Here is a 13,015-nt window from a genome sequence, read left to right as displayed (position 1 = left end):
ATGAGGAGGCGTCAATGCCTATGGCGCCTACATGTCTTGACATGTTAGGCGCTTAGCCTCTTGGCGCATGCATTTTCTATCTCCTCTGTATAAATACCTTGCCATGTAATAATTTTCACACAAAATCTTCCCCTACTACCATATTTTCTTTCATTCAACTCCACTCTCCTTCAAGTTTTCTCCTTCAAGTTTTTGAGTTTTAACCATGTCTGAATACATTCACAAGCAAAATGTCGATTTAATATTTTCCGTTATTGCGTCTCCGATAAAGATTCGACTCTGGAATCTATATTCGTTTGAACGTCTTAATCGGACGTTGAACAATTGGTTAAATGGAGAAATTGGAGATGGTGAAAGGATTAGAAGAATCAAATGGCTTGTGTCTACGTTCAACCAAAATGGAGAAGTGCGTGAATGGGTGGATATTAAGACTGACCGAGACGTTCATAGGATGATGCATTACATGTTCAAAATTATTTTGATGGTTGTAATCGCATAGTTATTGTATTGTAGTTATTTTAATTGGTTGTGTTATTGTCTATGTAATGGTATTTTCCTCACAAACTTATAATATGAAATAAATATTATTTTTCATATATTGCAACAAAGGTACATGTGAATTTATCTGATTGTGCTTGTTCCAACACTAGGACAGTTAGTACGATTGTGACCTGGCTGACGGCATGAACTACATAATCTAACCATTTTATTCGCCGTATCCATTTCGGTTCAAATACGGGTGTTGTTTGGGCGACCATTTTTCTTCCTTCGCATAACTTCGTTGTGCCAGACGATGCCCCCTTGATATTCTGGCCAGTAATTCTATTTTGCTACTACGGAAAAACTAATTTTATATACATTTGATAGGCTGGTAACTTTGTAAACGTTAGATAGTAAGTAGGATAGATCCCTTCGAACCTTTGAACATGCCGCAATGACATGGGAGCAGGGCGTACGAAAGGCTTGGAACTTTCCGCAGTCACACCAACCTCTATCTAGTTCGACTCTGTACTGTCCCATCGGCATGCCCTCAGTGTGATCCATGGACTCGGCAACACTATACCAACCTTTAGTGCGGTCAAACACCATGACCACATGTGTGTTTGCTTTGGCAGTTTCATGTCTAATGAATTTCATTGAAGCATCATTGAACAACTGCCCAAATTGCAACATTGAACTCCATTTGGAACGTTTGGTCTCAAATAGCACCCCTAGCCTGAAATGTGTTGTCTGCACCAAAGAGGTTATAGGTAGGTTACAAATGTCTTTGAAGACAGAGTTCATTGATTCCGCAGGATTTGTTGTCATGTGGCCTCAACATTGACCGTTGTCGTATGCCATAGTCCACTTCTCCAATGGAACATTGTCGATCCAAAATACTGCATTTGCATTTGACAATCTTATTTCTTCGCGGTAGTGTTTGAAAGAAGGTTTTGATAATGCGTAACCTGCGTTGACAACCTTCTTCCGCAACGTCTTGTCTTTGATTTACCGCATGAAATTCTGAGCAATATGTCTAATACAAAAAACATGCGTCGAAGGAGGATCTTGCCAACCATTATCAATGTTATTATATGCACTAATGATTGAAGGGTGTCTGTCGGAGATCAAACATAAGTTAGGCTGCGGTGCAACGTGCAATCGGAGATTTCTTAGGAAAAAACTTCACCCCTCACCAGTCTCCCCTTTAACAAGGGCAAAGGAGATTGGAAAAATGTCGCTGTTGCCATCTTGTGCCACTGCCATCAGTAACGTTCTTTTGTATTTCTCGTACAACCATGTACCATTAATTTGTATAATAGGTTTACAGAAATAAAAACCTATGATGCATGATTGATACGCCCAGAAGAGACGGTGGAATATTCCATTTCCAATAACACACGTTTTGTCTTGTCTATACGCGGGAAATGTTTCCAACTTGACAATAGTCCCTAGAGCATATTATTTTAGAGCCAACATGTATTTTGGAAGTTGTTTGTAAGACTCCTCCCAATTGCCAAACACTTTTTCAACAACCTCTGTCCTAGTTATTCATGTTTTCCTATATGATGGAGTGTACTGGTACTCTGCCATAATATGTGATATTCTTGTACTCACCTTTAATGATGGATTATCGCTAATGACAGACAATATTTCATCGCATATTAGCTGAGAGCTTAGTTTCCGATGATCTTGCATTGGGTTTGTCAGCAAGCATGTGTGAACTGGACCAATGGATCTAATCTCCCAAGAATCACTCCTCTTTCTGTATGAAGCTGACAACCTGAAAAGGCAGTGCTCATTTGAATAATAAATTTTGTACCTCAATGCATTAGTTCTATCAACTATAAAATCAGCTGATAGTTGCATGTGAAATTTTTTAATGGCTTTTACACAATCCTCTTTTGTGCGAAATGTGTCTCCTTGTTTCAAAGATCCTTGCATTTGCACATATTTCACCTTCGATATGGGCACTGATCATGTAATATTGTGAGGAAGACATTTTTTTAAATCTAACTTTCTTTTATATACTGAAATTGAATGCATTGATATGTTATTCAAATGCACTTAAATAACGTAAACGTTGACTGCATTGATCACACAATTCATCTGCACAGACTTGACCATGCAGAGACAAGAACACACAAGGAATGCATACAGTGACAAGAACACACAATGCATGTGCCCAAGAAATCTCTGCACACAAGGAATATCACAAGAGAATCTCTGTCCTAATAGTCCAAATAGACGCCCATTCCCTAGGCGCATAAAGCAACCTAGGCTCCAAGACCATGAGCGCCCCTTCATGAAAAAGACTCTTAGGCGCCAAGACCAAGAGCGCATCTTCATTGCATGTGAATATTCACATGCAGACGCCAAGACCATGTGCACCTCTTCCTTGCATGTGAATATTCACATGCATGCGCCTAAGGTTAGGGGTGGCAAACGGGCATGCCCGCCCCGCAAAAGCCCGCAAAAAAATGGGACGGGGCGGGACGGTCATAATTGAGGATGTGGGCTTAAAACTTAGGCCCGCCCCGCAAAAAAGTGAGGGCGGAGCGGGGAAAGCCCACGGGCGCTGCACTCTTTAAGCCTAAAAATGCAAAAAATTATGTAAATGCACGTGCCCGCAAAAGCCCGCGAAAAAAATGGGGTGGGACGGGGCAGACACATTAGAGGTTGAGGGCCTAAATCCTTGACCCGCCTCGCACTAAAGTGCGGGCAAAACGGGCATGCCCAGCAGGCCGGGCCCGTTTTGCCACCCCTACCTAAGGCTATGGCTACTCTACACTTTGTCATGCATGCAACCAATCACATGTTGTGTAGGTTACAAACCTAGTAGGACTCCCTCGTCTATAAATAGGCTTCAAATCACAACATCAAATCATCTCCAACACTAATCATCTACACTCTTTCTCTACCACACTCTTTCTCTGCCACACTTAAGCTCTGCAACATCAAATTATGTTTTTGTTGATTATGGGTGTTTAACACAGGAACACTCGAGAATATTTCAACATTTGTATGTTATCACTCTCTTTTTACTTATTCCATATTTAATTCATATACCTTTCTTATCTATGTTTGTATTATATATTAATTCTTCTTATTGTATTTCTCACTTATGTGTTATTAGGATCCAAAGCGTTTTCGATGTCGCGTACGTGAATATGTACCCCACGATCCTTTGATATAACCATATATTAGAGGATATGGATTTGAAATCTCCTCAACATATTCTCGTACTCGGTGGACTACAAATTCATTCTTGTTTTATTGGAGAGATGGAGACCCGAGACCCACATATTTCACCTTCCTTTCGGTGAGTGTACCATCACCCTTGAGGATGTATACATGTTGTTGGGTCTCCGTATAGATGGTAAGGCCGTGAATGGTAGAGTAAATCAGGATAACTCTATCTACAACGACTTATTGGGTGCCCCTTTGTGTGACGACCAAACTGAGGGAGAGTCATCCGGTCAAGCAAGGGGGAAAGGTATAAATTTAAAATACCTTAAACAATATTATGCGAGTATAATATTGTCTGAAGAATCAACCGAGTACGAAAAAATAATTAAAGCTCAGTGTTATATTATGATTTTATTTGGTAATTTTTATTTCCAGAAAGTACAGGTAATTCAGTAAATATTATGTATTTATCGTTGTTACGCAACATTAATAAGGTAAGAACATATAGTTGGGGTTCAACTGTGTTGACCAATCTATATAGTACAATGTGTAAAAATGCAAAAAAGAATACTTGTACGTTTTTTTCATGTGCGCATTTGCTACAAGCATGGGGTTGGTCAAGAATGTCGTCACTCGCCCCGATAAACGAGAACCCATTCATGTTCCCGTTTGCAACAAAGTAAGTGTAACACTTTATCATTTAATTAATTACACTTTATATTACAATTAACTGTAAATAATACTTTTCAATTTTTTTTGATCTAGGTGGTCAGTAAGGGGGATGAACTACAATAGGTGTCTGAAACACGCTATAATAGTCTATCGCAATTTATTGGACCAGACGATGTAATACTCCTACACAACTATATTTTAATTTAAAAATACTTATCAAGATCTTGATCATCATGTGAACCATGATGATGATGCAGTTTGGACAACAAAGACACCAATTATCCGGTTCACTACTGTGGAAATGCACCAGAGTGACCGGTTAAAACTGCAGTTCGGCATGCAACAACAGATTCCAGAACCTCTGACGTGTTTGGGGAATTGGCATAAAAAAAGAGTTGATGCCCAATGAGATTATTCCGACTGGAGAGACTTTGCAAAAGAGATGTGTCGTCAATGGAGGAATCAACGACAACACATCTTAAACAAACCAGTCATCCATGGTGCAAGACCAACTCAACGATATATGGCATGATTTAGGTCGGTAACAACGCAACAATTTGTGTCTGAGTCGCAGTATTTGATAGATCTACGCCAACTAGCTTCGTCACCGTACGCCCAACAACAAGTCCCCGTCCAACACCAATGTCAAACCACCTGAACCCAACAACCAACCTCACACCATCAACCTACCACATACACCCAACTTCGCAACTCATTCATGCCATCCACCCAACAACCAAACACCCAACGTCGCAATCCATTCATGTCACCCATCCAACCACAAAACCAAGAATCAAACCCTACCCACCAACAACCATACGCTTCAACCACAACCGTCTATAGCCCGAATGATTCATATGGATCACTTCATCATAGCCCCCCACCAATGACCACTCAAACATCCCATCACCAAAACACACAACCATTGTTTAACTATAGTACGCCCCAAGAACCATTGCTTTGTTTCCAAAACGATTCAATGTCCCAATTTGGGCAACTATACCGTCCATAATCCACCCAACCCCATCGACCTAACTACGATGACATGGGCACCGAACTCCATTACGGAAGCGTCGTTGGCCAGAGCCCACCGGATATTGGGAACAAATGATGACACATCTGTCAAATACCATCGGAACTTCCGCGAGACCTTCACATCAGTCATCATTCGATCAGGTCAGCACGCAAAGACCCCAAACACCTTAGGAAAATCGTGGGAGACCTCAGAGACAAACTAACGCACCTGGATGTGGAACAGGGGAACGTTTCGATCGGGCCGGTCATTAAATTTTTGTCAATCCCATGTAACATTTATTATGTCATGAATAAAATTTATTTTTTATATTATTTTTTATTATTTCATAAATTAAAAAAAATAAACAAAATTAAAAAAAATAAAAAATAATACAATGGTTTATGCGCCAAATGAATTGACGCATACACCACATACAATAAGCAGACGTCATAGGCATTGGCGCCTCCTCATGAGGCACAATGCAGGCGCCATAGGCATTGGCGCCTCCTCATGAGACTTCCAATGCAGGTGCCTTAGGCCTTGGCGCCTCCTCTTGATGGAAAATGGATGCGCCAGTTCATCTGACACATTTGTTTTTAAAGATGGTTATTTTGAAAGAAAAAAAATTGGTTATTTTAAAATTTATTTTAAAAATTATGATAATTTTAAAAAAAATTCAATAAAGTTTGAACGGGACAAAATAAAACCAAAAAAATATTAAAGTGAAGGAAAAAAAATTGATTTAAAAAAAAAATTGATTTAAAAAAAAATTTAAAAGTTAACAAAATCAAAATAAAGGTATCACAGTTGCATTTAGCCAAATTTAAAAATTGTGTATTTGTCTCTATTGATAATAATTGGTAAGGTGGGTCAAAAATTGAAGTCCTACCCATAATGAATATTGGAGTGGTGACATTGCGTATATATATTCACGTGGAGTTTGGCGACTAGTTTTGTTTTCGTTTCGTTTTCCTTTAGTTTTCAGAGTTTGGCTCCATGGATGACCATAATCTCCCTCCTCCTTCCTCAAACGACGTCGTCGTCAACGTTCCCTATTCTCATGCATGTATTCGAAAACAGGTTCGTACTCGTTTCCTTCGGTTCTTTATCGGTTATTATTTTTATGAATTAATCATCAATGCAATTGCAGGGGAAGGGGAAAAAGGACAATATAGTCCTTGCATACAAGACTCTAGGTGTCGTTTTCGGAGGTCTTGTTACTTCACCGCTTTACGTTTACCCTTCAATGCCTCTCAATTCTCCAACCGAAGAGGACTATTTGGGAATTTACAGTATCATGTTCTGGACTCTCACTCTCATTGGTCTTGTTAAGTATGCTAACATCGCCATTAAAGCAGATGATCACGGCGAAGGTACCTTACGTCACTTACCTTTAACTAAATATCGACATCTCTTATTGAAGGCGTGTCTGAGTGTCGAAAGACCATGTGATCTAGTTAATACATGTGCATGTTAGCGTTATGTAGGCTGTCTGTTAGTTTTGTGTTACTACTAGGTTACTGTTATTTTTGTTTCATGTTTCTAGTGGGTAGAATTGATTCTGGAGGTGTAAAATTGATTTGACATGTTTAAACGCTTGTAAGTATAATTGTAAGTATAATTGCGGTTATGTCCAGGGTCTGTGTTAGTTTTACTTTCCCTAACCTTGTGTTTGGAGTGGCTAGAATTGATTTTGGAGGTGTAGAATTGATTTGACATTATATGTTTAATTGCTCTTAAGTATAATTGCGATTGTGTCGGGTGTCTGTTTAGTTTTGTGTTACTACTAGGTTACTATTACTTTCCCTAACCCTATGTTTCGAGTGGCTAGAATTGATTTTGGAGGTGTAGAATTGATTTGACATTATATGTTTAATTGCTCTTGAGTAGAATTGCGGTTGTGTCGGGTGTCTGTTTAGTTTTGTGTTACTACTAGGTTACTATTACTTTCCCTAACCCTATGTTTGGAGTGGCTAGAATTGATTTTGGAGGTGTAGAATTGATTTCACATGTTTAATTGCTCTTAAGTAGAATTGCAGTTGTGTCGGGTGTCTGTTAGTTTTGTGTTACTGCTAGGTTACTTTAACTCTCCTGAAACATATGTTTGGTTTCATGCTTGGAGCAACTAGAATTGATTCTGTAGGTGTAAAATTTTTTTGACATGTTTAATTGCTCCTAAGTATGACTGATTTTGCTTTCTGAATTGATTCTAATTTGAAGATATAATTTGTAGTTTTGATCTAAACATGATTTTAATTGTGAAATTTATTGTTTAAAACTTTTACGTAACCACTTTAGAGGTAACTAACTTTTAAGTAAAAGCAATCTTACAAAATCAATTCAGCTAAAATCAATTTTTATTATTGCTGAATCAAACATGCACTAAAATTTTCATAATAATGAATTTCAATTACATTGCAGGAGGGACATTTGCTCTGTATTCGTTACTTTGCAGGCATTTCAATATTGGGATTTTGCCTTCTAAACAAGTTGGTTTGAACTCACCTAAGGTTACCGAATCGCATACTTGGCTTGCTAAGTTGTTTGAAACTAGCCTCGTTGCGAGAAGGCTTTTGCTTTTCATTGCTATGTTGGGTACTTGTATGCTTATTGGTGATGGTATACTCACACCTGCAATTTCAGGTTTGTGAATTTTTATTTTTGGTCTCTTTGAAATGTGGTTTTATTTGGGTTAATTTGTGGATTTGCTTACCTTCTCAGTCTTGTCCGCAATGGATGGAGTTAGAGCGCCTTTTCCTTCTTTTAGCAAAAGTAAGTTTTCAGTTACAACTAGAAACTTTTTATACTTTGCGTGCTGTTTTGTTTTTACTCCCTTGCCGTTATTTAAGTAGGTTTTGACACATGGCAACTTTCATCAAATATTTGCAAATAATAAATTGCTTTTCTTGCTCAGATTTTGTTGAAATGTTGAGTAGGATGCCTTCTTGAACGCTTACTGTTAGAACATTGTTCAATGTTATGATAAATTTTTGTTTAGGAAACTGTAACAAAAGGGAGAATTTGACCATGCATTATCCACGAACAAATGCCGGTGAATAGAAAAAATGGGCGATAAAGTAACCCTACAATGCCACTTTTCTTTTAGTACATTTTGTGCACAAGTTCTTCGCACCTTTTAGTGCTTTCCTAACTGTTATTGTATACTGGAATGCCAACTTAGGATGAGTAGCTTGTGACCATCAACTTATTTAAATGATTTGAATAACACAGTTCTCTGCATGTCCGATATAATCAATCTGCTTGGCATGTAACAATATCAAATTATATGGTATTTCTACTTTTCTAGTTCTAGAGCAGGTCAGATTTTGTTGACTTTGTAATGCAATTTGTTCTCCGGGTTTATGCAATCTGATTCCTGTCTTTGCATATGCTTTTGCAGCATGGGTAGAAACACTATCTGCTGTTGTCTTGATCTTTCTGTTCTTGTTGCAAAAATTTGGTACATCTCGTGTCAGTTTCCTCTTTTCTCCAATAATGGGTGCATGGACCCTCTGTACTCCACTTGTGGGAATTTACAGCATCATACACAACTATCCAACTATATTCAAGGCTTTATCTCCGCACTACATTGTCCAGTTCTTTTTGAGAAATGGAAAATCTGGGTGGCTTTTACTTGGTGGTACTGTCCTTTGCATTACAGGTATGTATCTTACTGTTATTATTCTTATCCACCCTTTTTGCGACTTGCAAGATATGCCTTTTTGACGCACGTCTGAAAAAATTATCACTGATGAACACCTTTATTTCTCTGTCAAATCATATTATAAATTCATGTGTTGTGTTCTACTACTTGCTGAGCAAGTCATAAACGAAATAATGTTATTATATGTGAATTGAGCAAAAGAAAATCTTGCAAGCTAATAGCGAGGGACTCACTAGAACACGTCCAAGCACTGAAAATTAGGCGGAAGCTTGTCTAGATGAGCAAGCCAGTTCTTTTATTATTCCGAGTCTTTTGACCTGTGACAGGAATATAGCAATCATGTACTCAATTTTAAAATTTGATCACTTTTTATGTTGCACGGGAAGATGTACTTATCCAAATGGACATGCATGCATATTATAGTACATTTTTTTTCCGTTTGTTCTTTAATGATTTCTTCACTTTGCAGGTTCTGAGGCAATGTTTGCTGATCTTGGTCATTTCAATCCGCGCTCCATTCAGGTAACTTTTATGATATTTTTTGGCCTCTAGTTCCAGACTGTGATTCCTTTTCAACAAGTAATGATCTTTCTCTTTGTTTTTTTGTAACAGATAGCTTTTATATTCACAATCTACCCATCTTTAGTTCTGACTTATGCGGGGCAGACAGCATACCTGATAAAAAATCCCAATGATCATAATGATGGCTTTTACAAATTTATACCAACTCCAGTTTACTGGCCTATCTTTATCATTGCAACATCGGCTGCAATTGTTGCTAGCCAGTCATTGATATCAGCCACCTTTTCTGTGATCAAGCAATCTGTAGTGCTGGATTATTTTCCACGAGTGAAGATTGTACACACATCTCCTAATAATGAAGGGGAAGTTTACTCCCCTGAAGTGAACTACATCCTTATGATCCTTTGTGTTGCTGTCATACTTATATTTGGAGATGGAAAAGATATTGGAAATGCTTTTGGTATGGCAGTTTCTGAAACCCATTGCTCTTTTGACATATAATAACATCAATCAGTTACCACCTGATTAAGAGAACACAAAACTCTTTTATTCACATCATCAAACTACATAACATTGTTTAGCAACTCTTTTGAATTTGAATTTTGTCAACGACACATAATAGATGAATAGAAGTGTTCTGTTATCATTAATCTGGCGGTTCTTCTCAATCCTAAAGTTCTATGATTGTTACTCATGTCTACCAATAAACATAGCTTTTGGCTGTAGTGACATTAGGATTGTCTTATATTTTATTGTTTGGAATTATTTAGTCTTTGAAATCTTCTCATTGATGGTATAACATTGTTGCAGGTGTTGTCGTGAGCCTGGTGATGCTTATCACCACTATATTACTTACACTAGTCATGATTATGATATGGAAAACTCATGTGGTGCTGGTTTCCATGTACTTCTGTGTGTTTTTTGTTATGGAAGGGGTTTATGTCAGTGCAGTTTTCACTAAATTTGCTGAAGGTGGATGGATTCCTTTTGCCATATCACTAATCCTCGCCTTCATCATGTTCGGTTGGTTTTATGGTAGACAGAGAAAGATAGATTACGAGTTAACCCACAAGATAACTTTTGAGAGACTTGAATATCTTTTGGGTGACTGCAGTGTTCAAAGGGTTCCCGGGCTATGCTTTTTCTATTCTAACATTCAAGATGGGCTAACTCCTATTCTTGGACACTACATAAAGAACATGAAATCCCTTCATAAGGTTGCAGTATTTACAACTCTTCAATATTTGCTAGTCCCCAAGGTTGCTCCACATGAGAGGATTGTCATCAAGAAATCAAATCTCGAAGGGGTATATTGTTGTGTTATTCAGTATGGTTATGCAGATGCTCTAAACACAGAAGGATGTGATTTTGTAGATCAAGTTATAAATAATTTGAAAATACATATACAGAACTGCCCCGACAATCTTTCTTCTGATTCTCAAAAGATTGAAGAGGTCTCCAGCATAGAAGAAGCGCGACTTGCTGGCGTCGTTCATGTTCGCGGAAAGACAAGATTTTATATCGGCCTGAACTGTGGCTGGTTTGATAAAATTATGCTTGCTTTTTATGAATTCATGCACAGTAACTGTAGATCTGGCCTGCCTGCTCTAGGAGTTTCATTACAGCAACGGATGGAAGTTGGAATGCTTTACGAAGCTTGAAAGGTTAACTACATTCACATAATTCAGCAGCTTCACTAGCTCATGGCGTCCCTTGTACATGATACAACATGTGAGAGTCTTGTTATTTTATAAAAGTGAATTTAAAAATATGACAAAGTTATTGTACCATAAATATGTAAAATATATTTGAAGAATTAAAATTATGTTGATTAATGATTGAATACAGAATTACAGTTCCTTGGCAGCGTCTATTTGACTATTCTATCAACCGAGCCTTTATATCAACAGGAAAGCCAAGTGCTTCTGTCCTTTGAATCCAAAGCTAAACATCAGCAACAATGAGTTGGTGTAGAATGTTTGGTTAGCTAAGTTGTTTGTTGTTTCTAAGTGGAATGAAAATAAGGAGAGTCTTTCTATATAACCTTAAGACCTTAAGACATATCCCGTTTTAGTTAGCGATTACTTGTCCGGTATAGGCTGATAGAGGAATTTTTTTCCCGGAATATGTGGCTCCAGGAAATTGTGGTAGGAGTAGGACAGCAAAAATGCTATGCACACATAATTGCAAGGAGTGTAGAGAACAATGGAAGTGGAGGTGAGTAAAATCCTAAGATCATACAATCAAAGAGTTCAACATCAAAACTCATATTTAGTAAAAAAATTATTTCTTTATACATTTATAGAAATTGAGCATTAAATTATGTAGCAGGTAGTTATTTAACTGAATCATGAACCATGTATTTGATGGATAATTTAAATGATCAATGTATTTTCTTGAATGTTTCATTCAAAGGCATTTTTGTCATTTTCGTTCTTCACTGAGTTGCAAAATAATACTGAAATAGACTTTCGAATTTGTTCAACGTTTTAATTTTCTAGAATTCGAAAATGCATTTCCGTATTTAGTATGTTTTCATTGTTTGACTTTATTTTCATTGTGTTTCATTTGTATAATATTTGTGTGGTTTAATTATAGGCATTATGGTTGATAATCAAGCTAGATTTAGGCACGACCGAGTTGCGCAACATGCATCGGTTCGGAGGAAAAGAGTCAGAGTCTCGCAGGCACCGATCGGTTCTAGTTCGGTTGATGCATAGGCGTCAACTTCTAGGGCTCATGCATCTCCTCCTTCGTTTTCCCAAAAGGAGGTAGGTGTCACCTCCTGATGCCCAAGAAGCCACACTAGAGGTTTGATGGAGACCTGTCCGACTTATCGTCGTTGCCTCGATATCTGGACCATGTTGTCATAAATGTGTGGGATGGAGATGTAAAATTAAATTGTATCCCTTGAAACACATTTATTATAATATTTGAAGTTTCTGATGATGATTTATTTTTCTAGAGCATTGTGATGCTTTAAAATGCATCAACTATAGCTGAAAGATTGTGGGTCTGTTGCAACCTGTTGAACAATGGTTTCAGGATGTGATAAAGCTATTTGGGTTGCGAGACTTGTGCATGACCGACTATATTGCTATTAACCATTGTATGTTTTATGCGTTTGTAGAAAAATGATACTCTGAGATGTCATATTTTCATCTTCCACATGGTGAGATGTCCATCACACGGAATGATGTCTCATGTCTACTGCATCTTCTGATTAGGGAAAGACTGTAAGACCACGCCAGGATCATTGGAGATGAGACAGTGAAGCTGATGGTGGCCTATTTGGGAGCTGACCTGAGGGACGTTATGTAGGAGATAGAAGACACCCAAGGGTGTCATGCTAGGTTTTGATTCTTGGAGAGGCTGTATACACAACAATTGAATGTGGCAGAGCAGACCGCTGGTGATGATGATTAAGTTATGCAACATAACTCATACGCATTAAAAGCATATATGTTGTACTT

At 37.9% G+C, this 13,015-nt stretch overlaps 1 protein-coding gene across 1 annotated transcript; it reads left to right on the top strand.

The window, feature by feature from the left end:
- The first annotated feature begins 6,228 nt into the window (after positions 1 to 6,228).
- On the top strand, positions 6,229 to 11,413 carry LOC127107526 (probable potassium transporter 17). Its single transcript, XM_051044807.1, has 8 exons — positions 6,229 to 6,436; positions 6,507 to 6,729; positions 7,778 to 7,999; positions 8,078 to 8,128; positions 8,757 to 9,017; positions 9,490 to 9,542; positions 9,633 to 10,002; positions 10,353 to 11,413. Exons 1-8 carry the CDS (start codon positions 6,353 to 6,355, stop codon positions 11,201 to 11,203), a joined length of 2,115 nt encoding a protein of 704 aa, XP_050900764.1. The 5' UTR covers positions 6,229 to 6,352; the 3' UTR covers positions 11,204 to 11,413.
- Positions 11,414 to 13,015: the final 1,602 nt, after the last annotated feature.

The sequence above is a fragment of the Lathyrus oleraceus genome, chromosome 7, assembly GCF_024323335.1.
Source record: "Lathyrus oleraceus cultivar Zhongwan6 chromosome 7, CAAS_Psat_ZW6_1.0, whole genome shotgun sequence".
Classification (NCBI taxonomy): Eukaryota; Viridiplantae; Streptophyta; class Magnoliopsida; order Fabales; family Fabaceae; genus Lathyrus; species Lathyrus oleraceus.
The sequence above is the reverse complement of the archived record's forward strand: the minus strand, read 5'-3'. Positions and strand labels throughout refer to the sequence as shown.

Coding starts and splice junctions, on each gene's coding strand:
- LOC127107526 (XM_051044807.1), top strand. CDS start 6,353: ATGGATGACCATAATCTCCCTCCTCCTTCCTCAAACGACGTCGTCGTC. Junction 6,437..6,506: donor ATGCATGTATTCGAAAACAG/GTTCGTACTCGT, acceptor ATGCAATTGCAG/GGGAAGGGGAAAAAGGACAA. Junction 9,018..9,489: donor TACTGTCCTTTGCATTACAG/GTATGTATCTTA, acceptor TTCACTTTGCAG/GTTCTGAGGCAATGTTTGCT.